This window comes from Anguilla rostrata, chromosome 8, assembly GCF_018555375.3.
Source record: "Anguilla rostrata isolate EN2019 chromosome 8, ASM1855537v3, whole genome shotgun sequence".
In the NCBI taxonomy this organism is placed as follows: Eukaryota; Metazoa; Chordata; class Actinopteri; order Anguilliformes; family Anguillidae; genus Anguilla; species Anguilla rostrata.
This window is the reverse complement of record NC_057940.1, coordinates 356,551-382,774: the sequence shown is the minus strand read 5'-3', so window position 1 is coordinate 382,774 and position 26,224 is coordinate 356,551. Positions and strand designations below refer to the sequence as shown.

Here is a 26,224-nt window from a genome sequence, read left to right as displayed (position 1 = left end):
TTGGACAGAGAGAGGAGAGGCTACGCAGGCCAGGCCTCCAAATGAACTGTCTGAAGTGTGGAGGATACTGCAATATGTCTGAAAATAATAGAGCAGGAACAGCGAAGATTTGTTTTCATTCAATTAAAAAAAGCGAGCGTTCTTTCCCCGGGCCGGTGTGTATGCAGTCTGTGTTTGGTTTTCATGATTGAGGCTCTCACAAATATGTTATTATTTATTTCAGAATAGTTTCAAAAGTAATAAAGGAGGGAAGCCGTGGCGATGGCGAGGCGGGGATGGATTTCCTCGTTCACTTTGTTTTTCCTCCCGCAAAACTTTGCCTCCCCCCCCCCCAGAGCTTCTTCCTGACCGAATTAGGGATGGAGTTTTCAGAAAGCAGGAAATGGGGTTTTAATAAAGTGGGGGATATTGCCTGTTGTTGCGGATATTTCTCACGTTATTAAAATGGTCATAGCAGACCCTGAAAGCTTCCGATACACCTCCCCCCATCTCTCACACTCTCTCTCTCCCTCTCTCTCTGTCTCTCTCTCTCTCACTCACTCTCCCTCTCTCTCTGTCTCTCTCTCTCTCCCCCTCTCTCTCTCTCCCTCCCTCTTTCTCTGTCTCTCTCTCTTTCTCACTCACTCTCTCTCCCCTTCTCTGTCTCTCTCTTTCACCCCCTCTCTCTCTCCCTCTCTCCCCCACTCTCTCTCCCTCTCTGTCACTCTCTCACACTCTCTCTCCCTCTCTCTCTCACTCTGTCTGTCTCTCCCTCCCTCTCTCTGTCTCTCTCTCCCTATCTCTGTTTCTCTCTCCCTCCCTATCTCTGTCTCACTCTCTCCCTCCCTCTTTCTCTGTCTCTCTCTCTCTCTCACTCACTCTTTCTCTCCCCTTCTCTGTCTCTTTCACCCCCTCTCTCTCACCCTCTCTCCCCCACTCTCTCCCACTCTCTGTCCCTCTCTCAGTCACTCTCTCAATCTCTCTCTGCCTCTCTCTCTCGTTTTCTCCCTATCTTTTTTCTCTCTCTCCCTCCTGCTGTGTTTGCTGTACATTGTGTTGCTAAGACTCTGTTTCCTGTATTTTTAACCTCTGTGTCAACATTGTGACAGTCATGTGCAAAAACAGCAAACTCGGCGGAAGGAAGTTTTTGTTTTGCAAAAGACCAAACAACCAAACACTTTCCTCTGGGGAATATCTCAGCACCCAGAGTGTCTTAGCTGGTGGCGACCCTCTGGTTGTGCACTAATTAAGTAATCACATGTGAAACAGTGACATTCTCATGGTATTTGTATATGCCTCAATTTGTGCTTGGGATGCCAGTGTGCCACCATTCCTCCACTTTGTTTTTTGCATTTTAGTAAATCTTCATGTCATTATAAATAATCAGGAGGAAAGTATGGATAAGCAATGATGTCATTAGTAATAGAATGTATAGTTAGTTAGTAATAACATGTTTATTGAATGTAATAACATGTTTATTGAATGTAATAACCCCTTTAATGGTTTCCTCCCTAAGCCCTTGTGGCTATGCATGCGGGCCGGACAGGATGGCACAGAGAGCTCTGCGCTAGAGAGCGTGTGAGTAGCGTGTGAGTAGCGTGTGAGTAGTGCGTGTGAGTAGCGTGCGAGTAGTGCGTGCGAGTAGTGCGTGCGAGTAGTGTGCGAGTAGTGTGCGAGTAGCGCGTGAGTAGCGTGTGAGTAGTGCGTGAGTAGCATGCGAGTAGCGTGTGAGTAGCATGTGAGTAGCGTGTAAGATCACTGTAGCTGTGGAGCTGTAGTGTTTCATTCTTCACTCTCTTTCCTGTAGACCTTTCAACAGTTTTTTCTGCTGTAGACTGAAGTGTTCCTCTCTTTGCATGGATTTGCCTAATTTCCTTTCCTCTTTTTTACCTCTTTCCTTCTTTTTTTTGCTCTTAACTGGTTGTTTTTACGCTGTGCCCTGTTGGTTTGATTTCTCCTGCTTTAGTCCAGAATGTCACTGAGCAGAAAAGAACAGGTGACTGCAGCGGCTCATTCGCCGGTGCTCAAAGCGGGGCCCTGTTAAATAATACCCCTAATGCCGTAATGAAACGGCCCCATCTTGCACCATGTTCATCTGACTCAGATTATAAGCATTAGAGAAACGCTCAGCTTATTGTTGGTAAACCAGATATCCATATAGCTTCCTAATTCATGCAAGCATTTTGGAAATGTGTTAAAATTTTCATTTGTAACTGTTGCTAATAATGTACTCTTGATTAAGAAGTGTTACTGGAGTATAATATTTGCATTATTCCTTCATAAATGATGAGAACAACTAGGATGTGTCCTCAGACATTTGGTCCTTAACAGTATCTTTGCTTGATGTACTTGTACTCGAGAAGTTGAAGTAGCCATGCGCTAAATCTTTATATTGATCATCGTTGCTACGTCAGGTAGCCTTCAAAGCTGGAGTGATGAGGTGCGCGAGATTATAGTATTTCATATTTTTATTTTTGTTGAAACCTTCGATGATATACACTGCATACGGTATTATATTATTATTGTTTTGAGTGTCTCATGCATTACGGTGGTCAGGTTATTTTTCAGAATGTTGTTTTGGGTTGTTGTCAGGGATCACGTTTAAATGTATTTGATTTATGCAGATTTATGTTACCGTGACGCTCTAATTCATGCAGTGACGGAGCGCCATGGCTAATTATTAGAAAAAAACACTGAACCCTGTATAATTATAGCCTAATAATGGCATATAATAAAAATTACTAATTTGCCTGACTAGGTTAGTCAAGCAATTTTGACTTATCAAAACTGCAAACCGCCAAACTGGCCTGTTCATGAGAAATCCAATATTCAGGTCTAGATTAACTTTCATTAAATTATTATGTGCGCAAAGTCAATGATAGCTTATCTAAATTAATAAAAGTAACCATTGTTATCTAGGCTCCTGTGTCTTCTTATTATTAAGATACTGTGTGCCCTTCAGTGATGTGGGAACTGGGAGAGTAATGCATTTCCCATACAAGCAAAAAATTGGCTTCATCAATTAATAATGGACAGCTGATTATGGGTTCTGGTGGTGTTTTCACATTTCATAAGTTGCAGAAAAGCAAGAAATTGTCAGTTCTATTTATATACCCCTGTGTGTATGTGTATATGTGTATATATATATATATATATGCAGAGATATGCCTATGAATGATATGCAGTATGTTTATATGTGTTCACTGTGTTCGTTTGGGGGTGTTCCCAGTCTGTATCAGAGGAGACATTGTGATGTCAGCGTTTGGGGGTGTTCCCAGTCTGTATCAGAGGAGACATTGTGATGTCAGCGTTTGGGGGTGTTCCCAGTTTGTATCAGAGGAGACATTGTGATGTCAGCGTTTGGGGGTGTTCCCAGTTTGTAGCGGAGGAGACATTGTGATGTCAGCGTTTGGGGGTGTTCCCAGTCTGTAGCGGAGGAGACATTGTGATGTCAGCGTTTGGGGGTGTTCCCAGTCTGTAGCGGAGGAGACATTGTGATGTCAGCGTTTGGGGGTGTTCCCAGTCTGTAGCGGGGGAGACAGTGGGGGTCCCCTGGCCGATGACAGGTTAATGAGGAGGAATAACGGGGTAATAAGAGAGAGACGGGGGGTCACCACGGTGTGGGGAGGGGGGCGGGTCCACAGCAGTGAGGTCACCGGCCGCCAGCCCTCTCCGGTTTCAGGATGAGGTCATCCGTCACCTCAAATGGCCTGGACGGCGGGGGCTAACCGCTGTATATGCGGGCGGCAGTGTAGTATAATGGGTAAGGAGCTGGTCTCGTAACCTATAGGTTGCAGATTCAATTCCCAGGTTGGACGCTGTCGTTGTGCCCTTGAGTAAGGTACTTAACCTGCAGCACTTAACTTTCTTTCTATCTCTCTCCCACTCCTGTGTTCCTCCTCCACCTTCGTTCTGTTGCTGCTGCTCCTCTTTTCATGTTTTTAAAATGGTGAGACAGCAAAAAAAAAAGAGTTATATAAGAACAGTCACACAGTCACATGTCTGCGGCGTTTGGAACAAGTTGGCGGTTTACCTGAGGCGCATGGTGCATGGTGCATGGCGCATGGTGCATGGAGCATGCACATTTTAAGGCGCTTGGCAGATGCTCTTATTCAGAGTGAAATGCTCAAGCAGTTCAGGTGAAGTATGTTGCTCAAGGGGACACTAGCTTTGCCCCGGCTGAGTACTGAACCTGCAACCTCTGGGTGACCCACAGTTCCCCAACCATCAATTTTTTTTTCATTTCAAGATTAATTACAAGCTTTTAGTATTTTTATAACACAGACTTTATCAACTGGGTTGAATTTTGCTCCAACATCCAAGATCATTAAACATTATTATTTTAAGAATGGAAGCTACATATCAGCATGTATTCCCTGACTATTTGTCATACAATAAAAATAACAAACTTTGGTTGGACTGAAGTGCTTCCCAGAGTCTGGCCTGCTTGGTGAGAGATCATTATTAAATCCTTTTTGTTAGAATAGCTCTGTTGCTGTCAGTAATGCACAGTGACGTTGTGTCAGGAAGGAGACTCAGGGTCACAGAATGATGTGGCTGGATGAGGGTTAGGGACGGTGTCTGCAGCAGGGGGAGAATGGTAGTGTCATTCAGAGTAATTGCATCTTTGTTAACTTTCCTCCCAAAATGACCTTGCTGGCTACTGCAGCAAAATCTTTTTCTTAATAAATCCAGCTTTCACTATTAACGAGATTTCACTTTAATTCTGTGAGGGATTTATAGGATGTCAGCTTGAGCTCCGTTTTAAAAGAATGCCTTAACTCTGAATATATTAATTGTCAGGTTCAATAGAAAGGAAGCCTTTGAAATTTAAAGGGCTGGAAAAGTGAGTTCTGTCCCACACCCGTGTCTGATGGGACCGTTTAGCCCTTTTTAGGATGACTTTGGGACCCAGTGTAGGGCATCGCCTCTTAACATCCGCAGTTAATTATTTATGCTGTTGGTGTCAAAGCAGACCTCTCTGTTCATTTATTAACAAGCAGAGCCGTTTTTCCTTGACTTTCTCAAAGCCCATCAGTATAATTAGAAGGGAGGTTGGCGCTTGTCAGCCAACAATGTATAATTTATTGACAAAACGACCTTGTTTTATCCGCGCCTCAGAGATGTCACCTCGCATACGCCCAGTGGCGAAGTGCACGGGCCCTTTCTGTCCTGTCCCTCTGTGACTGGCTGGGGCTGAGACCAGCGTGTGAATCACGTGTGTGAAGATCCTGAAAGAACATACAGAAAGTACTCAAGGGCGAGAGCGACTCAGGGGAAGGAGGGGGCGAGAGAACAGGCGGGTGAGCGAGCTCTTCATTACTAATGACTCCCCATCGCCTCTTTGGCCCAAAGCAGCTCTCTCTGAGAGGAAGCCGAACAGCTTTGGCTGAGCAGAGGCTGCAGAATGGAGTGCTCTCTCTGAGAGGAAGCTGAACGGCTTTGGCTGAGCGGAGGCTACAGAATGGAGTCCATGTTTTAGCTCACAGCTCTCTCTGAGAGGAAGCTGAACGGCTTTGGCTGAGCGGAGGCTACAGAATGGAGTCCATGTTTTAGCTCATTGACGGTTTGGCTGAGCAGAGGCTGCAGAATGGAGTCCATGTTTTAGCTCATTGACGGTGTGGGGTCGCAGTGGAGCTCATAAACTCTGTGACAGAGGGAACTGCCCCACTTGTTATGGAAGGTACTTTTGAGAAGGGGTCAGGGGTCACGGTCGGGGGTCAGGGGGTCAGTTGTTGAGGGAGTTGTTGATCATAAGGGCAGGAGATTGTCTCCAAGAAATTCTCTTCTAACAATATATGAGCTTGAGAGGCCTGATGTTATTTATTTATTTATTTATTTGCTTGCGCTGTTAGCGTCCGTCGCGTGTAAGCGCTAATCTGCATTCCTAGCACACTGACTGGCGTTCCCTCGGTTCTCTCTTAATAAAAATCACACAGGAGCCCTATCGCTCCTGCCTGGTATAAACGCGAGCGTGTGGGTGCAGAGCGGTCTGTGTGCTGGGCAGGTACCTGCTCTCACACCTCTGGCATTTAACCCTTCAGGGGAAATGATATCCCCCTCCGCAGCCTGCATGGCTGCTACCAATCAGAGGCTCAGTCTGCCTTTCACCTGCAAAATGGAGACCGGGCAGGAGAGCGAAACCCTGAGCGCAGCTTTTCCTTTTGAGCTGAATGTGATTGGCCTTGTGAGTGGCTGCAGAGGGGAGGAGCTTCTGGGCTCTTCATTCTGGAGTCTCTGTTGGTCAGGGGTTAGGGGTTAAGGTCTGGGGTTACAGTCAGGGTTTTAGGTGTTAAACGTTTAGAAATTAGGGATTGAGGGCTAAAGTTTTAGGGACTAGGATTTTGGACCAGAGTTTAGGGTTATTTTCAGTCTCTTTTCATCCCTTAAAGGCAGACATGACCCCTCACCCTAAGCCCCACCCTCTCAGAGTTTGGGTGCCGACCAGCATCGTGCGGTTCTAAGCCTCTCCTGTGACCTCGAGTCCAGAGGTTCCGGGCTCAAACCCGCACCTTTTCCAGTGGGGGCTGGCTTTGAAATCAAAATAAATTTGTTTGGATTGTCTGCTCCAATTTTCTGAGACATGAAGATCAATGTTGTTTGTGCAGCAGCCAGTTGGCCTGGTCTCCCATGTGTTTACAACTGTGTCTGGTCGAAGATTTCGGCCGGCCCTTCTGTGCAGTTGCATCCCTCGTTCGGCTGGTCTGTTGTGCTCATAAACCCATAACACTTGCCATATGAATGTTTTCTTTGTTGTGTGTTTATTTTTTCACACTTACAAATTTTTATTCTGTAAGCAGGTTGAGGTTTGGTTGCATACATATGCAAAATTAAGGGGATGTAAGCATCTAAAGTAAGATGAGAACGACTTTTGGATGTTTGGAACTTTTGTAGAATATTCTGGATACTACATATTGTTGTCTTTTCTCTGTCTGATTATCGAACGAAACCTCAGCTCAGTTAACACTGTATCGATCATGGTTTACTAGCCCTACTTAAGCTACATCCAGCACTATATCCTCAACCCCATTTACTGCCTAAAGCACAATATCCTCAATCTCCCTCTTGCAACTGCTACAGCAATCAGCATTATGATGCAGATCTATAAGATGAGATGGGTCTGTGTCCATGTTAGAGACGCTGATTAGCACTGCTGCTAAATGGCGGAATGTAATCTGGCTGCATGCTGTCCTCTCTCTGCCCTTTTTTCCATGGTGTGGTATCTGAGGCTGTCTGTTATTACTGGCTGTGAGGACCCCTCAGAGCTGAGCCTGTAGTAGAGCTCCTTTCTGCCCCCATTAGAGAGGCTTGTTCCTGATTTGGGGTGACACTTGAGTTCTGTTTTTACCTCGACGTGTCCGTCCTGGTCAGTGGCGCTCCCTGACCCTCGTGTCTTTCGGCGAAACCCATTTCCTCGACCCCGCGTTCCCTCTGTGCTGTTGTGTCTCCAGAGGTCTGACAGAGTTGCTGGTGAGGTACGGATTGCTGGCAGTTATACAGGTTATCGTCATGGTGATACGGCCTTTAAGAAGCAGACTCCAGTACAGTGCAGCTCAACTCCAGGGCCTGCAGGCCACAGAGTACAGGTATTTGCTCCAACCATGCACTTCAGCACCTGATTTAACTCATTATTTTACCTGCTTGGTTCAGGAAGTGAGCTCAGTGGTGAAATCTGGTGGTGCAGTACTTGGCTGGAGAAAACAACTGCAGACACTGTGGCCCACAGGACCTGGAGTTGAGCAGCGCTGCTCTTGTGTGTATCTAATAATATTTCTTTTTTATAATGATGTCTTTTTTATAATGAGGTGTCTTATTTACACTCATGCTCTTGAGTGTTTGTTTCCTGTGGTGCCTAATGGCCTCTCAGTCATAAGGTCTTGTTGTCTTGTCGGTATTTTGAGGCTGGACAGCCTGACTGTGACTGTCGGAGGTGTTCACTGTGAGTTTAACTGGAAGGCGACTGCTTACATTCTAAAGGTTTCAGTTTAGCAGCTGATATATGGTCACATGCTGATGCGTACATTGCCTCTGCATAGTTTACACTTTTGCCACTCTTTGTTTCTTTCATTAAAAAGTGAAGTGAAGGTAAGGGAGGGAAGGATGGGGAGAGAGAGTGGGAGAAGGAGATGGAGAGAGAGAAGGGGAGAGAGTGGGAGAGAGAGAACCTCAGTGGATTGACTTCGTCTTATGCTGGCATTATTGGTAGTTGTGAGGTTTAATGATTGTTGCAGATTATAATAACATGCAGTGATAAGATTTCAGTGAGCAGTGTTGTGTCTTGCAGCAGTGCTGATTGATGGAGGGGTCTCAGAACTGCAGTTGAGTTTTAATGTGTTGTGTCTTGCAGCAGTGCTGATGGATGGAGGGGTCTCAGAACTGCAGTTGAGTTTTAATGTGTTTGTCTGCAGCAGTGCTGATGGATGGAGGGTCTCAGAACTGCAGTTGAGTTTAATGTGTTGTGCTTGCAGCAGTGCTGATTGATGGAGGGTCTCAGAACTGCAGTTGATTTTAATGTGTTGTGTCTTGCAGCAGTGCTGATGGATGAGGCTCAGAACTGCAGTTGAGTTTAATTGTTGTGTCTGCAGCAGTGCTGATGGATGGAGGGGTCTCAGAACTGCAGTTGAGTTTTAATGTGTTGTGTCTTGCAGCAGTGCTGATTGATGGAGGGGTCTCAGAACTGCAGTTGAGTTTTAATGTGTTGTGTCTTGCAGCAGTGCTGATGGATGGAGGGGTCTCAGAACTGCAGTTGAGTTTTAATGTGTTGTGTCTTGCAGCAGTGCTGATTGATGGAGTGTCTCTCAGAACTGCAGTTGAGTTTTAATGTGTTGTGTCTTGCAGCAGTGCTGATTGATGGATGGGGTCTCTCAGAACTGCAGTTGAGTTTTAATGTGTTGTGTCTTGCAGCAGTGCTGATTGATGGAGTGTCTCTCAGAACTGCAGTTGAGTTTTAATGTGTTGTGTCTTGCAGCAGTGCTGATTGATGGAGTGTCTCTCAGAACTGCAGTTGAGTTTTAATGTGTTGTGTCTTGCAGCAGTGCTGATTGATGGAGTGTCTCTCAGAACTGCAGTTGAGTTTTAATGTGTTGTGTCTTGCAGCAGTGCTGATTGATGGAGGGGTCTCTCAGAACTGCAGTTGAGTTTTAATGTGTTGTGTCTTGCAGCAGTGCTGATGGATGGGGTCTCAGAACTGCAGTTGAGTTTTAATGTGTTGTGTCTTGCAGCAGTGCTGATGGATGGGGTCTCAGAACTGCAGTTGAGTTTTAATGTGTTGTGTCTTGCAGCAGTGCTGATTGATGGATGGGGTCCTTCAGAACTGCAGTTGAGTTTTAATGTGTTGTGTCTTGCAGCAGTGCTGATGGATGGAGTGTCTCTCAGAACTGCGGCTGAGTTTTAAACCCTCACGCACTCGTCTTACTTCCTCAGTCTGAGTTCATTAAAGCTGAAGCTAATGCACCGATAGATCATGGGTTTGACAGCAGAGCATTATGTCAGTGAAATCTGATAATGATGCCTGGAACGCAGAGGCCAGTCATATTAACATATGAATGTTTGTGGAAGCTGTAAGCAGCTGTCCCATCTTTGCCTGCGCTGACAGGTTTGTTTTCATGGCTAATAGATCACAAACACACCTGTGTTCCCTGAGTAACTGCATTGTGTCAGATCTCTGTGTACTTAACTACTAGAATATTCATTAGCTGAGGACATGATGCTTTGATCCTGTAATCCTTTCCATTAGACTGCTCTTTAAGGTATTTATTGATTGGATATTGAGCCAGTTATTATTTTTCAGGAGTGATTGTCATTATCTCATTCTCATAATTAAAGAAGCATTTCCTTTTCAGGAGGGTCATTTATCAAGTGTCTGATAATTGAGTTGTCATCAAAGTGGTTGGGACTACATATGGATTACGTGATTCAAGTAATGTGCGGTTTGTGTTTTTTTTGGTTGTTTTTTTTGCTTGTTTAGTTTTGCTTCCTGTGTGTGTGCCCCCATGTACACCTACCACCAGCAGGGTCATGTCTTTGCCCTTTCCTTGTCCCTGTAGGTGATTGGTCAGTGTGATAAGTGAATCAACGCGGCAAGTATATCATAGTGTCACCCTTCCGCCGTTAAAACAGTTTTTATAGTTTTTACTGGCCTGTTTACGGCCCCTGTCCCAGCTCGCTGTCCCCCCCCCCCCTTTCCCCCTCTTCAACATTCGATACAGGAAGTGGCATGGGGGGGGAGAGGAGCATGTAATTCGCTGTCCCACTGATACAGGAAGTGGTGTGGGTGGGGGGGAGGTGGAAGAGGAGCGCGTAATTCGCTGTCCTGCTGTGTGGCGGCCGGTGAGGTGTGTGTTTTTTGGGGGGGGATGAATGCTGGCCTTGTGCTGACTGCAGAGGCAGTGAAACAGGATCCCACCACGGTGCACATGTGGAGAGGAATACTCTGCCCACCCCCCCCCCCCAAACACTCCCACACCCATCCCCCCCATACCCACCCATGCCCGACATCCCCAGCCATCCCACTCCAAACTCCCCCACACCCACCCTCACACACTACCCCCAATCCCTCCCACACTCAAGCCCCCCTCCCCACCCCCCACACCTGGCCCTCTCCCACTGAACTCCCTCAGCCCTCCCACACCCAACCCCCTGACCCGTCCCACACAAGCCCCCCACACTCAACCACACCCCTTCTTCTCACTGTTTTAAGGGGAACTCCATTACTCTGTGGGCTGAGTGGTGCCTGCAGTGCCAGGCCCTGGGTTGCGTGATGTATTCCAGTTTAACTGCAGAGGAGTGGAGACTCAGACAAATGAGACTTCAGTTAAATGAGCTGCAGGAGCCTTAGAGCGTGTTCTCACACGCGCTACCCCCCCCCCCACGCTATCACCCCCACCCCCGCGACCCCCCCATCCGCCTGTGTCTGGAATGCAATGTCGCCTAATTGTCTTCCCCCTAATAGGACGATTAATATGCATAAGTATATATCCGGAACAAGTTCTGTGACACCACCTCCGCAGGGCTGTCGGGGGGGGGGGGGCTGATATACTGTGCAAGTTAATTTGTCCCCCGCAAGGGCAGTTTGCCCATGATGCATTTGGGCATTTATGTATTTAATATATATATGCACGGTGATTGCCTGAGGTTGTGCTTCTCTGCTCTTGGCCTCGGAGTGACTCCCCTCATTAATGTGCTCACTGATCGTGTCGTGTTGCTGATTGTCCTTTACATTGTGAACATCTTAGCCAGGCCCATTTTAAATGAGAACTTTCCAGCATGTACTGTGCTGATTACATAGAGGCTAATTAAATCCAGTGCAATCAGTTTTCACATGCATCTCAAATAAGGCATTTTCTAACACTGCAGTCCTGTACTGTCAAGAGACTGTACATAAATACAGAATATTTAGCTTCGCTTTCAATAGCACTGACACAAGTGAGAGAATGGGCGTAAGGAACACTAAAAGTGATATCTTGTGATTTACCTGGCTGCCTCACACAGCTCAAGTGCATGTTAATGCTCCCAGTGTGCCTCCCTCCATTCTGTATGCATTCCACACTGCCATAAATCAAGCGGCAGACACACTTGAAAAATGTCGTCGGAGATTTAGCTCAGCTATCTGAAGCAGTGTGAGAATCGATGTACGCAATCCTGTAAAGATAACAAGGTCCTTGTGCTTCTAGCGGACACTCACACAACTCAAGCACATGTTGACACTGACATTTCACCCTTGCTACATGCCCATTACATTTAAATATTTAGCAGACACTCTTATTTAGACTGAATTCCACAGCTTCCATGTTATTGTTTTTTTAAACATCAAATCAATTTATACAGCTTGCTATTTGTCCAGCATAATCTATACATCCTGGGAATTGAACCTGCAACCTCGGCTGTGTGGGCGTGGGTGTGCGGGTTTGAGCGCGTGCAGCGGTGTGTCCTGCCGGGGCACGGGCAGGCTCTGACTGGACTCCTCTAACCGTCCCATCCCAGCCCATCTCTGGGGTGGTGTGGAGAAACACAGGTGCAGCAGGGAACAGTACCAACCCTGTTGACCCCTGGAGGACAGAGGAGGACGCTCGATACCCCCCCTCTTTACCGCGGGCTGCTGCTCTCAGACTGAGTGGCTGTTTACTGGCCATGGCAGCATTTACGTGCGAGAATCCCCCGCTTTAATCCTCCTGGCCTCCGGGGGGCACACTTTGTGCTGTCGGGGGCTGATGTACACCCAGAATCTGCTCCTGGTTTCAGAGGAAATGGGCGTGTCATTCACAGGAGCATTGGGAAACGCCAGCTCAGTATTGCCAGGCATTCCCAGGCATTCCCGCGTATTCCCAGGTATTCCCAGGTATTTCCGGGTGTGCTCCTTCCGGCCCCTGCCTGGATCAAGGTGTGAATCCCAATTCCGCCACTAGAGGAGTCTGAAATCTGATGTACGTTTAATCTCCTGATGATATGCAAAAAGATTCAAGATCAACACTTGAATTTAATCACCCTTCAGAGAAGGATATATTGCATGTCTCCACAACTCGGAAACTGGAAATGAAAAGAATTCATTACGACAAGAAAGAACATTTATTGAAATAAGATACATTTCAGTTGAGTTGCTGGATAGCCGTAGGAATGAAGAAAATATCACGCATATCATCTTATCATAAATCCCACACCAGTGAGCTACGGCTGGCTCCAGTGACAGGTTCTGTTTAATAATTTGCCCAGATTTAGACCCTGTCATGTAACCAAATGTAAAAGGAGGGATTTGTGGGATAGCTCCCTGCCTCCTGTCAGTCGGCTGTTCTGAGTGATGACATCAGCAGGGCGGCCATGCTCCTGGTCCCAGAGGAGGCCGTGTGATCAATCACAGCAAGTGAAACGGGTTGAGCAGGTTACAGTTGATGTAATAAACTAACTGGAAAAGTAGAAGTCCAGATGAAGGGAGGTATAGTGATCTCTTCTAATATGCATTGCCATAACTTTTTTCAAGGAGAAAAACAGGGAGTCTGCTTTAACAGTAATAATAAAATATGATAATAGACTTTGTGTCAGCACGTTTCAAGGGGATATAAAGTATACTCCTGCTGGTGAAGTCTGCTTCTCTCCCTTGGAAAAAGTAACCGGAAAGCTGGTTTATGTAAAAGCCCAAACGTGGTCTGCCATGATGCCGAGCGGTCTCTGAAGGAAAGGCATCCATCTTGTTTGCCGAAAGGCAGCGGTGACATTATACTGCATGAACATCGGCATGCATAATCACCCACCGGTCCTGTGACTTCCTGTTTACTGCACTGCCGTAGATTGATAGTGAGATGCTGAGACTCAGCTCTGGATACACAGACTCGGTCGTAGCAGAAATGGCGGTGGTGATATGTTAGATTTATAATCGATTTAGATGTGCAGCCCTGGATTCTTCTTGATAAGCCAGGTATGACATTCTTTATTTTATTTTTTAAATCGGTGTGTTTCCCTGTCTACTGGTTTCTTCTCTCAGTATACACAATAGTTTTTATTCTGAACTCTTCCAGATAAAGTCACATGACCAAACGCAGCTACGTGAAGCACTGCAGCGGCTCCGAGGCCTTTGAAGAGCCCTTTCAGAACGTGCTTTTGAAGACCCCCCCCCCCCCAGCACGGGTCCTGTGCTTTTCAGAAGTGCCGGGATGAACTCTTTCCTTTATCTGTTAGCATGCAGAGCCCAGTGCTTTCACCTCCTCTCTCCTCTGCTGAGTCTTTCACCTCCTCTCTCCTCTGCTGAGTCTTTCACCTGCTCTCTTTTCTCTTGCTTCTGAGTTTTTGTTCTCCTGAGAGCCACGGAAAGGCCAGGGAAAATCTGCTTGCAGGGGGTCTGTTGGTGAAGCTGGACTGAGACACCTACAGTAGATTAAGTGAAAGGTGCAACACTGCTAGCCAGTGGCGTTTGAAAGGGGCTGGAATATTTCCTGTTGTTTTCCGCTCCGCACTAATCGCACTGCAGACAGGTGTGTAATCACACTGCAGACGGGTGTGTAATCGCACTGCAGACAGGTGTGTAATCGCACTGCAGACAGGTGTGTAATCACACTGCAGACAGGTGTGTAATCACACTGCAGACAGGTGTGTAATCACACTGCAGACAGGTGTGTAATCGCACTGCAGACAGGTGTGTAATCGCACTGCAGACAGGTGTGTAATCGCACTGCAGACAGGTGTGTCATCACACTGCAGGCAGGTGTGTAATCGCACTGCAGACAGGTGTGTAATCGCACTGCAGACAGGTGTGTCATCGCACTGCAGACAGGTGTGTAATCGCACTGCAGACAGGTGTGTAATCGCACTGCAGACAGGTGTGTAATCGCACTGCAGACAGGTGTGTAATCACACTGCAGACAGGTGTGTAATCACACTGCAGACAGGTGTGTAATCACACTGCAGACGGGTGTGTAATCGCACTGCAGACAGGTGTGTAATCGCACTGCAGACAGGTGTGTAATCGCACTGCAGACAGGTGTGTCATCACACTGCAGGCAGGTGTGTAATCGCACTGCAGACAGGTGTGTAATCGCACTGCAGACAGGTGTGTCATCGCACTGCAGACAGATGTGTAATCGCACTGCAGACAGGTGTGTAATCGCACTGCAGACAGGTGTGTAATCGCACTGCAGACAGGTGTGTAATCGCACTGCAGACAGGTGTGTAATCGCACTGCAGACAGGTGTGTAATCGCACTGCAGACAGGTGTGTAATCACACTGCAGGCAGGTGTGTCATCGCACTGCAGACAGGTGTGTAATCGCACTGCAGACAGGTGTGTAATCGCACTGCAGACAGGTGTGTCATCGTGTGGCGGAGAGGTGTGTAATTGCGCGGTACAGGAGCTAATCGCTGGATAAACTCTCAGCGCTGAGGAAGCTTCCCTTCGCTCTCGCTGTGCGGTGTGGCGTCCGTTTGCGAGGGCTCCTGCGTGTGGCGTGTAATCGTGGTTCTGTGAGCGTGGTGTCCGTGTGCCTGCTTGTGGCATGTAATCGGTGGTTCCTGTGAGCGTGGCGTCCGTGTGCCTGCGTGTGGCATGTAATCGGTGGTTCCTGTGAGGGTGGTGCAGCTGTCCGTGTGGGACGCCCACAGCGAGGAAGTGTTGTGGTCTGACTGACCTGCCCGTCCCTGAGCAGTGATTCAGCGAGAAGTCGGTGCACTGCACCCCGTTGGGGCAGAGGGGCAGGTGCTGTAGACTCCCCAAACTCTCCCCTACACCCCTTTATGAGGGATTCACATGACTGCCTTTATATGACAGGGGAACATGCTGTAAAAGGTGTACAGTATATAGAAATAAAATATAGTACTAAGATATTGCCACACTTCACAGGATATTGGAATTATACACAGTATTGCTTTCAGATATTGCAGTGTGTTACACTGCGGTGAAATCAATTTAATAATGTTTACAAAAAAGCAAATATATTTACAGTATATTGGAGCATTCTGTCTGCAGTGAAGTTGCTGCCTTTGTAAAAAGCAAACTGACCCAGATATCCACCACTGCAGTATGAAACAGCAGGCAAAGGGGGGAAGTAATAATGTTCTATAAGCAAACCCAGATACTGCACTTCTGTCTGTCTGCTATAATAACAGCTGGAGCACATCTGTCCTTCAGAAAGACAGCTCTGCTTTCACCATGGCTGTTAAATATCCCCTTTGCTCTGTGTGCTCAGGGGTTAATGATATGAGTAATGTCATTAGCATTATCTATTTATTCAGTCTAAAGTTCAGCACGTGTGCTCAGTCAGCCTGCCCTGTATAAATAAAGGTTAATACTAATAAAATGAATATTGTTTAGTTGATTGTATATTATGAATCAATTCCATTTTTATTTGCTTCCATGAAAAACTCTGTGCCCCTGTAACAGTGTGCCTGGATGGGCAGCCACACCTAGCCTCGTGCTATGGGCTGTGCTGGGGGGCGGTTGGGGAAATGCACAGGACTACTCTGTATGACTGCCTTCTATGGTCGTATTGGGAACGTCTCTAATTCTTCATCCTAACCTTGTGCTCTCTCTTCTTCTGCAGTTCTCATTGTACTGAATTAGTGATATAAATCACTTGCATAGGAGATGAAGTGTGATAGCACCACTCATGCAAGTGGACTGTATATGTATATACTGTATATATAGAGGCTCTGGTAAGGTTCAAAGAAGGGCAACCAGATTGGTCCCTGGTATGAAAGATAAAAGCCATGAGGAAAGACTTAAGATGCTTAATCTCTCAAGCTTAGCAAACGGAGACTCGCGGGTGATTTGATTGAGGCTTTTAAATTCATAAAGGGGATCAACAATGTGAACTACAAGAGTTTCTTTAGGTTGAGTTCTGTTAGTAGAATAAGGGAACATAAATGGAAATTAGCAAAAGGTAAATTCTTCACAGACATTAGGAAGTACGTTGGGAGTAGTCACTGTGTGGAATAGCCTGTTTGGTCATGTAGCAGAGACAGAAACTCTGGGGATTTTTAAGACCAGACTTGATACAGCTCTAGATACTATCTAGTCTGTAAGTAATCCGTGCACTAGGTAGGAAAATGGCGAGCATTGTCGGGCTGAATGGCCTGCTCTGGTCATTATGGTATATTGTTATATGCAGTATCACCCATCATTAAATTGAAAGTTGTCACAAACTGGCTGAATGTTGTGAACCACTAGATAAATTATTTTGGTTTATATATACTGTCATGGCGGGACAGTGCTTCTGTAGGGCTGCTTGTTCTGTGGTTCTGGCTGTCAGTATGAATTCTGCTGATTTATACTGCTGACGGGAATTGGTAAATCATTAATGTTGCGAGTGAAAATGTGCCTGCAGAAGAAGTGTCTTTAATGAGCACAGACCATGACGCGTGCAGTACTCCCTGTCTGTCTGGGTTTTGAACATCGCGTAATGGTGCCACGACAGTCTTACTGTCAGGACATGCACCGTGCTTCTCTCTGTTCCTGTGGGTGTCCTCCGTGGTGCATCATGGGAAAGCAAAAACTGCCGACTGTCATTTATCTAGCCTGCTCTAGAGTGGAGTGAGCGGTCTCCGTGCGGTTCGGTCATTGCGTCTGCGTTCAGTGTGAAGGGTCTCAGTCTCTTAGCCAGAGGGCTGGAACCCAGTGAGACGTCCTGGTTCTGACTCACACTGAGCTCCGTAGAGCCGGTCTCTGTAAAGCTACTGAGAACTTTAAATCCGGGGAAGTCTTCGGTTGGACGTTACCATTGTGTACTAGGCTAACCAGGTTCATGTTTCAACTGACTCTTTCAGTGCGTCTAATCGACAACTGCATCATTAGAAATGGACTAAATCTGAGAACGTTGACTTTGTTCCTTGGAAAATTCTAAGCCTTTTTCCTGTTTTAAAAAACATTTCATCAAAAAAAAGTCCAAGCTGTTTTGAAATATCAATTTTAGATACATATAATTCATGGGGAGCTGTTGAGGTTCTTTCCCCAGAAAACCACTTTTATGTTTTTGTTATCGAAACTGCATGTAACTGTTTTGTTTTGTATTTTGCCAATTGTGTTTAAGTATTCAGTGCCCTGAAGAGAGTTGATTGCTTTATTGATTAATTGATAGATTCATTGATTTTGCTCCGTCTTTGTTTTTCTTTTCTCCATCCCCTCAGCAACCGGCTGACGCTTAGCAACCACGACCGGATACAGCGTCTGCGGCACGAGTTCCAGCAGGCGCGGCAGGAGGAGGAGCCGGACGAGCGCCGGCGCACGTACAGCTTCGAGCAGCCCTGGGTGAGTGTGTAGCCCCCCCCGGCTGCCCGCGGCACGCCCCACTAACTCCACTACCAAGCCCCCCCCCCCCCCCAAACACCGGCGCTAACCCCCCACCTGCATGCAGAACAGAGGCGTGGCCGCACGGACAAGCTAACACCTAACTCCGCCCTGCCCCGCCCATCACGTGACATCATCACCCAAGCCCCGCCCATCACGTCATTCCCACCCGTCCCTTCACCCGTCCGTCCAGCCTTCTCCCCCTGAGGGTCCGGGACTGTGAGGACTATGGGCAGGGCCCCGGAAACAACGAGGCCTAACCCCCCCCCCCCCCTCGAGGGAGAACTGTTTGTGGGCTTCACCTTTTTATAATAATTTAAAAAACTAAATAAAAAAAACTTCATCTCATTACCTTCTATGTGCCTTTGTGAAAATGTGCTTAGGAATGTGTGTTGTCTTTTTTCTCTCTTTTTCTGCCTGGGAATGAAAAACCAAAAAATGAGTGTCATTTGGGAGCTCTTTTGCAAATAAATAAAGAAAAAAAAATGTAAGAAAAACCTGCTTTGATGAACCATAATCTCTCAATGATTTACATTCAAGTGGCCATTAAAGGAACGTTCTGATTACTTTCCAACAATTTGCTGAATTGACTTGTTTTCTTGCAGAAGACTTTAAACGTTGCACTATTTTCCACTTCTACATTCCTAAGGGCCTCTGTCAATTATCTTTGTGTTGTTTTTTAATAAACATTCTTATTAAAATGAAATCACAGATGGATCCAATATTTGGAGCACATTTTACAAACTTATTTGAAATCACTGTCTTTCTTTTTTGCCTGTTTTATGAGTTATGCATGCTATTGTTCTGTAATTTAAAATGCAAGTCTCTTTCCAGAAGCGCTGCCATTTTTACCCTTGTTCACATATATTTCTATATCTATGTATAAATGTGCAAAAATATTTGTACCTGTTTTTAGAAAGTTGTATCAAAATATAGTGTTCGTCTTGTAAGGTCAGGGTTTTTAGATTTGGTGTATTTGTGAATGTTTCTGTGTTCTTATGGGGGTGTAAATCTTTTTTTTTTTCTTCTTTTTTTTTCTTTTTTTAAACAAAGTGTTCCTGTTTCTAAGATCTGTCTATGGGAATAGATGAATTTAACCTTGACATTCAACTTTTTTATGACCAAAAAAAAAAACCTAAATAAAAATATGGTGGTGTTTCTATATTGCAGCTGAAGTTTTTGTTGTAATTTTGAGGGGAGCCTGTGTATGTTGTCCCATTGTGTTTTTTCCTGCTCAGTAGAGATTTCCTGTGTTTGCATGTGGAGGTGTGTGGGGCAGACAGTCTGCATATTTGCTCACCTGTCTTCCAGGGTAACCCCTTAAGCAAATATTAAACACTGAAATGTATTGTATAGTGGAAGTATACAGTATATATGTCACTTAAGGAGAGCAACATTAGGGTCGGGTGAGGAACGTTAGGGTTAGGGTCAGGTGAGGAGTGTTAGTGTTAGGGTCAGGTGAGGAGTGTTAGGGTTAGGGTCCGGTGAGGAACGTTAGGGTCAGGTGAGGAAATTTAGGGTCAGGTGAGTGTTAGGGTTAGGTTTAGGTGAGGAACGTTAGGGTCAGATGAGGAGTGTTAGGGTTAGGGTCAGGTGACGATGGTTAGGGTCAGGTGAGGAACTTTAGGGTCAGGTGAGGAACTTTAGGGTTAGGTGAGGAACTTTAGGGTTAGGTGAGGAACGTCAGGGTCAGGTGAGGAACTTTAGGGTTAGGTGAGGAACATTAGGGTCAGGTGAGGAACATTAGGATCAGGTGAGGGACCTTTAGGATCAGGTGAGGAACGTTAGGGTCAGGTGAGGAGTGTTAGGGTTAGGGTTAAGTGAGGAACTTTAGGGTTAGGGTCAGGTGAGGAACGTTAGGGTTAGGGTCAGGTGAGGAATGTTAGGTTCAGGTGAGGAACATTAGGTTTGGGGTTAGGCCCTTGGTTGTTTGCCTCCACTCCACTGTAATCCTGTGCAGTTTGTCTGTGGAGTCTGGAAGCTTCTTTACCGTGAGCTGCTTGTTCTCCTGCTCTGGGTTACGCTGGTTTGAAGTGACAGGACTGCTGGGTGACCCGCAGGGTTTCCTGGGATTGAGTCCACTGTTTTGTTTCTGGTTGTGGCCAGGGTGTGGAAGCACCTGGGGACTGTCAGCACCGTTTGGTGAAGCCTGCCACTGACATGAAACATGGCTGCCATTTTTGAACGTGACGTTGGGAACAAAAACAGGGAACGTGTCTGGGTGGCGGTGCAGATGTTATGGTTCTTCCCTTGAAATGGAGCAGACCGCCAGCCTCAGAGAAAAGCCCAGAAATGAAAGAGAGTTCCAGAAACTAAACCCTGCCTGAGGGGGTCTCGCAGTTTCAGTCAAAACAAATGTTTAATGTTAGCCGCTAGCTAGTCCTAAAAGGTGTTGAAATCCTGACTGGGCAAATAAACAGTTATTACAGCCCTTAAATGCTTTTTGAATTATGGACAAAACACAGGCAGTGTAGAACGTGGCGGTCTGCTCAGAAAGCGCTCTTTGTTCGCCCGTCTCTTCGCCGGGAGGTTCTGGAACCTTCCACACGGTTCTCTGGGAAATGCAAACCTGGCACACTGACACACTCGTTCACGCTCCGCTTTAGGAAAAACAACGTGTTTGCTCTTCTACCGAGTGCTGTACACCTCCTGAATGGCCTACGTGTGTGTGTGTGTGTGTGTGCGTGTGCGTGTGCGTGTGCGTGTGCGTGTGCGTGTGCGTGTGCGCGTGCACTCATGCGTGTGTGTGTCCTTTTTGCTACCCCAGTCCTAAAATAAGAGAAGTGTCTCCAGAGGTCACTGTATGCTGTGTGTCTGGTCAGACAAAACTGAGATGGATTCAGGGAGCTTTTAGGGTCTGACCACCCAAAGCCTGCCTTTCATAATGACTGAGTTTAGCAGGGTGCCCAATCACAACCCCCTGTAACGTGTGGATCTTCATACCCTGCATCGTCCATCCCTGGCATTAAGTTTTATAAATACTGTATATGCTATTAAATACCACTGCTCAACATTTAGCTTGTGGTACAATATGACTGGAACACAATAATAGTATTATGGCTTTGAATGTAATATTTGGGGAAAGCCTAATGGCTCTTCCTGTTGAGGTTTCCTGTGCGTCTGCCCTTTGACCTTGTCTCTCTCTGCGCATACCTGCTGTAGCCCCTTCTTGGGCTGTCCCTGCTCTGTCATAACTGTGCTGTTGAATCATTCAATCATTGCTGTGCATTATCCTCTGATAGGCTTCAGCAAATGCCCACCCTAGCAACAGGCTGCTTCCTGTCTCTGCAACACGCCATCATTCGGCCTCTCTTCTGCAATCTATCGCTCAGCCTTTAGTCTCTCTCTCCTTTCACCCGATCCTTTCACCCTGGAGGGGTGCGACTGTGCCCAGGTGCAGCCTCCTGTTCGCTGGGCTGAGCTCCCTCACCTGTGCTGCTCCTCACTGGTGGACCTGTCTACCAGCTACACCCAAATTCTCAAAACCATCTGAAGACGTCTTTTATTGTGCTTTTATATAATCTACTGTATATATGACTGGTTGGGCTGTGCCTTGCTGGTGTTCAGGGTGCTGTATGGTTTTTTTGGGGTGCTGTACAGGTCCAGGGTGCTGTATGGTTTTGGGGTGCTGTACAGTTTCAGGGTGCTGTATGGTTTTGGGGTGCTGTACAGTTTCAGGGTGCTGTATGGTTTTGGGGTGCTGTACAGTTTCAGGGTGCTGTATGGTTTTGGGGTGCTGTAAAGTTTCAGGGTGCTGTATGGTTTTGGGGTGCTGTACAGTTTCAGGGTGCTGTACAGTTTCAGGGTGCTGTACTGTTTCAGGGTGCTGTATGGTTTTGGGGTGCTGCACAGTTTCAGGGTGCCATATGGTTGTTTTTAACTGCTCTGCCCTTTGGTGTGTGGCGCACTATGATTAGCGTTAGCGTTCAGTCAGTGATTCATGGTATACATAAAAAATGCTTTTTGCATCAGTCTTTATCACTCTGTTTCTTTCCTGTGTGTCATTGGTATAAAAAGCTCTTTTTTGTTGTTGCAATCACTGGTTAGCGTCAGGAAATGACATGAATTCAGTGGTTTCATGGAAGGCGGAGGGATTAAGTACAATTGCTTTGACACGCTGAACAGCATGTTTGTTTTGGGAGATGAGATGGAGAGAATATGGAATGATTTGAAAGTGACTCATTGTTCTCTTGTTGCAGCTGTTCACAACAGATGCCAACAGAACCTGCTGAATCAGTCTTATTCTCTACCGCCTGTGTGTGTGTGTGTGTCTGTGTGCATGTGTGTGCGTGCGTGTATGTGTGTGTGTGCGTGCGTGTATGTGTGTGTGTGTGCGAGTATTTGTGTGTGTGTGCGTGTGTACATGCATGCGTGTGTGTGTGGTGTGTGTGTGTGTGTGTATGTGTGTATGTGTGCATGCGCGTGTGTGTGTGTGTGTGTGTGTGTGTGTGTGCGCGCGTGTGTGCATGCGTGCGTGTATGTGTGTGTGCGAGTGTGCGTGCACGTTTGTGGTATTCATCATTATCTGAATAGCACACAATGATGCCTATTTCTGTCGCGTTTGGCTCAGAGATATTGAATTTCAGTTTGGGAGATAAGCTCTTCTGTCATTCTCTGCCATTATCCCTTCAGCACTGTAGGAAGTTCTGATAAGACTCCCAGTGCAGATACCTCAGTCCTGGAATCTGCCACAATTTCTGAACACTTTGAACTGAATATTAAAGTCCTCTAAGCAGCAGAACACCTTAAACTGTTACACTGTATATAACCCTCCCCTTATTACTGCGGCTGGGTCAGGAGAGCCTCCGCTCAGGCTGGTGAGGTAAGTCCCTAAGGCTGGGGAACTGGGTGTGCTTTAAAATGGAGTGGGAGGAGAAGCAATCTATTTATTTGGGAGATGATTTTGTGGATTTTGTGGTGTCTCCGTGGCAGTGTGGAGTCAAGTAAGTACATGCCAGTAAATTAAAAGGCTGCACATTGGCTGTGGTTGCGATTGGGGAATTTCATTGGCTGTGGTCGCGATTGGGGAATTTCATTGGCTGTGGTTGCAATTAGGGAATTTCATTGGCTGTGGTTGCGATTGGAGAATTTCATTGGCCATCTTGAATGAGTCAGGTTGTTTTCTGTATTGTAAGATCTGCAAAAGCCATTGAACAAACCTCATAATTAAAAAATTGGTACATTGATAAGCTTTTCTGGGCTTGTGCAGCTAGTCGTTATTAAATTTGTGTTTTGTTCTGTTGTTGAAATGTGAATGAGTGTAAGCTGTGCAAACGAGCCTGATGGGACAGTGCTTTTACAGCGCAGATCCGTGCTTTTACAGCATTAACGGCTAACAACTACTAACCTACACTTACCACTAAATCTCTGTCGTAACCACCGTTAACCTACGCCACTGGACGGCTCAGTCGATTATGCGGAGGGTGAGGTCGGGCCCCGCAACTCATTTCTTGGTAAGTATTCATGCATTCCCCCTTGTGGGTTGTGAGTAATTGCAGTTCCTCCTCCAGGCCAGTGGGGGCAGCAGCGGTGGAGGCTCGTATGGGATGCAGACGGGACGGCACTCTGTTTCTGTGGAGGTGCAGGTGCAGAGGCAGCAGCAGGATGAGAGGGAAGCCTTCCAGCAGCCCCAGAGACAGTACAGCTCTCTGCCAAGGTCAGGGTCGAACTGTATAACACTGCACTGAAACACTGTGAGGCCAGAGTCGTACTGTATAACACTGCACTGAAACACTGTGAGGCCAGAGTCGTACTGTATAACACTGCACTGAAACACTGTGAGGTCAGAGTCGTACTGTATAACACTGCACTGAAACACTGTGAGGTCAGGGTTCGTACTGTATAACACTGCACTGAAACGCTGTGAGGCCAGAGTCGTACTGTATAACACTGCACTGAAACACTGTGAGGTCAGAGTCGTACTGTATAACACTGCACTGAAACACTGTGAGGTCAGAGTCGTACTGTATAACACTGCACTGAAACACTGTGAGGACAGAGTCGTACTGTATAACACTGCACTGAAACAGTGAGGTCAGATCCCTGTGTCACTGCACAGAAACACTGTGAGGTCAGATCCCCGTGTCACTGCACAGAAACACTGTGAGGTCAGATCCCCGTGTCACTGCACAGAAACACTGTGAGGTCAGATCCCCGTGTCACTGCACAGAAACACTGTGAGGTCAGATCCCCGTGTCACTGCACAGAAACACTGTGAGGTCAGATCCCCGTGTCACTGCACAGAAACACTGTGAGGTCAGATCCCGTGTCACTGCACAGAAACACTGTGAGGTCAGATCCCGTGTCACTGCACAGAAACACTGTGAGGTCAGATCCCGTGTCACTGCACAGAAACACTATGAGGTCAGATCCCTGTGTCACTGCACAGAAACACTGTGAGGTCAGATCCTTGTGTCACTGCACAGAAACACTGTGAGGTCAGATCCCTGTGTCACTGCACAGAAACACTGTGAGGTCAGATCCCCGTGTCACTGCACAGAAACACTGTAAGGTCAGTGCCCTGTGTGTCATACCCCAAGGTGTACCTTGGCTGGTTGGCATACCTGCCATCCCAGTCAGAGCTGGAGGTGTGTACAACCTGCAAGTTTCCTCTGGTCTCCTCAAGTACTCTTCCTCTGAGCGCTCTTTCATCTTCATCAGTGTAAATTTAGCAGAGCAGGGGAGAAACCTCCTCACTGCAGAGGGTAAAAATAACTACTGCCCCCTCGCTCTATTTTTGTTATTCGTTTTTTGCCTAATTTTCAGTGAGACGTGTGGACCTGCATTCCTTTTCAACATTTCACTTGTAGAACTTGAAGTCTAAGTGCCTCTGTTTTTTTCTCTCAAATTTTTTTATCTTCTTTCCTACAAATTTCATCTGATACACTTTCCAGGATTATGACCGCGAGGGTGAGAGGGAGAACTGAAATCGTTTCATTTGGCGGCCTTTGAAGGGTTTTTTTATTTTGCACAGATGGTATTGTGCCATTTTGTTTTCTCACACTGGTATGTTTTGAAAGGGTGATTCGTGCTACAAGCACCTGCCATACGCACTTCAAAGTAGACACTTGTGTGCATTTAGCACAGAGAGTGCAAACAGACACTGTTTCTTCACACACATGCATATGCCTGACGGTGTTGGCGGCAGATGTTGAAGCTGAGCTAATTTGAGTGCGTAATGTGTAAAAATGCAGCTCCTGCTTTGATTATGCCACATTCCAGTCATGTGCTCTGTCTGATTCCGCATCACCTCTTCCTCACTTCTCAGTTTTATATTCAGTAGCGGCAGGCTCTGATTTTTTCTGTTTTCAATGTGGCCAGTGCTCAAATGAAACGGGGTCAGTCAGTCAGGAGAAGACCAGCCTTAGCTGTGGACCTTCTCAGCTGCATTAATCTCTTCAGCAGAATGACTCTTAAAGTGTTAAGACCGCAGGACTTTGCGGAAGTATTTTTTTGGAACACATGATGTATATTTATCAACCTGTGGATCTACCTCTCCCAATCTGACACGTCTGTAATTGACGTGGCTTCAAACTGCTGCTTTAGGGAGAAAGGACATTACAGTTGCCCCATACATGTTTCCTTGATTCCTCACTTTTTTCCTTGCGTACTCCAATGGGTGGAGCTGGGAGCAAGGTAAGGAACCAAAGAGATAAAAGAAATGGTATGAGCCAACGTTGCCAACGCGTGATTTCAGACATCAGTTTCATGTATTGTTGACCTGTTTTGCCTTCCATACTAGGAAAGGAGATGAGGAAAGGAAAGGAGAAAATACGTGGTCAGAACACACCCCAGGGCACCTGTGGACACACAGAGGATGTTGTCCTCGTAATACTCCAACGACAGGAGCAGCGTATGATTAGTGATGGAAAAAGGAGTGGGGATCGGCATCACGTGATCTGGAGGAGTCATGTGTCCGCCGTCTCCTCCAGAAAGGGAACAGCGAGGGATCAACGAGGTCAGATGACTGAGAGTCGAACCCCAGACTCAACAATGCGGGTTTCATTCCAGCCGTGGAACGGTTAGGGTTAGGGTTAGGGTTAGGGTTTATACCCTCTCACAGATATGTGAGGGGACTGGCCGTGGAGCGAAAGCCCTCTGTAGAGAAGCGTGTCTGAGCGCCGCCTCCTGGTCTCTTTGTAGGGGCTCTCTCATGTGGGCTGACCTTGAAGTTCTCGCCCAGCGAGGTGTGGAGGGAATTTCTCCCCTAACAAAGGCCCTCCGTATGCCACACAGATTGAGCCTCCTGTTTCACAATGCGGCTTTCCCAGGAACAATGTCAGGCGTTTCATCGCCGGCAGCCAGGTCCCGGCAGAAGGGCTGGATCGTTAAGGCTGATCACTGAGGGGCGGCAGGCGCTCGCGGCAGGCTCGGCGAATGCCTGCGCCTGCGTCTCGCCGGAGACTCTGATTGGGTGAAAGTGCTGGGTGATGTCATGGCTTTCTAACGTCCAGGAGCACCTATCCCTCACCGGCTGCATTTA

At 46.7% G+C, this 26,224-nt stretch overlaps 1 protein-coding gene across 1 annotated transcript in view; it reads left to right on the top strand.

Annotated features, from left to right (window-relative positions):
* The window catches only part of LOC135260451 (partitioning defective 3 homolog), a 253,512-nt gene that overhangs the window by 225,256 nt on the left and 2,032 nt on the right, over window positions 1–26,224 (top strand). Inside the window, 2 exon segments of the mRNA XM_064345669.1 lie at window positions 17,583–17,703; window positions 23,253–23,398. Coding sequence (XP_064201739.1) covers window positions 17,583–17,703; window positions 23,253–23,398 — 267 coding nt within the window.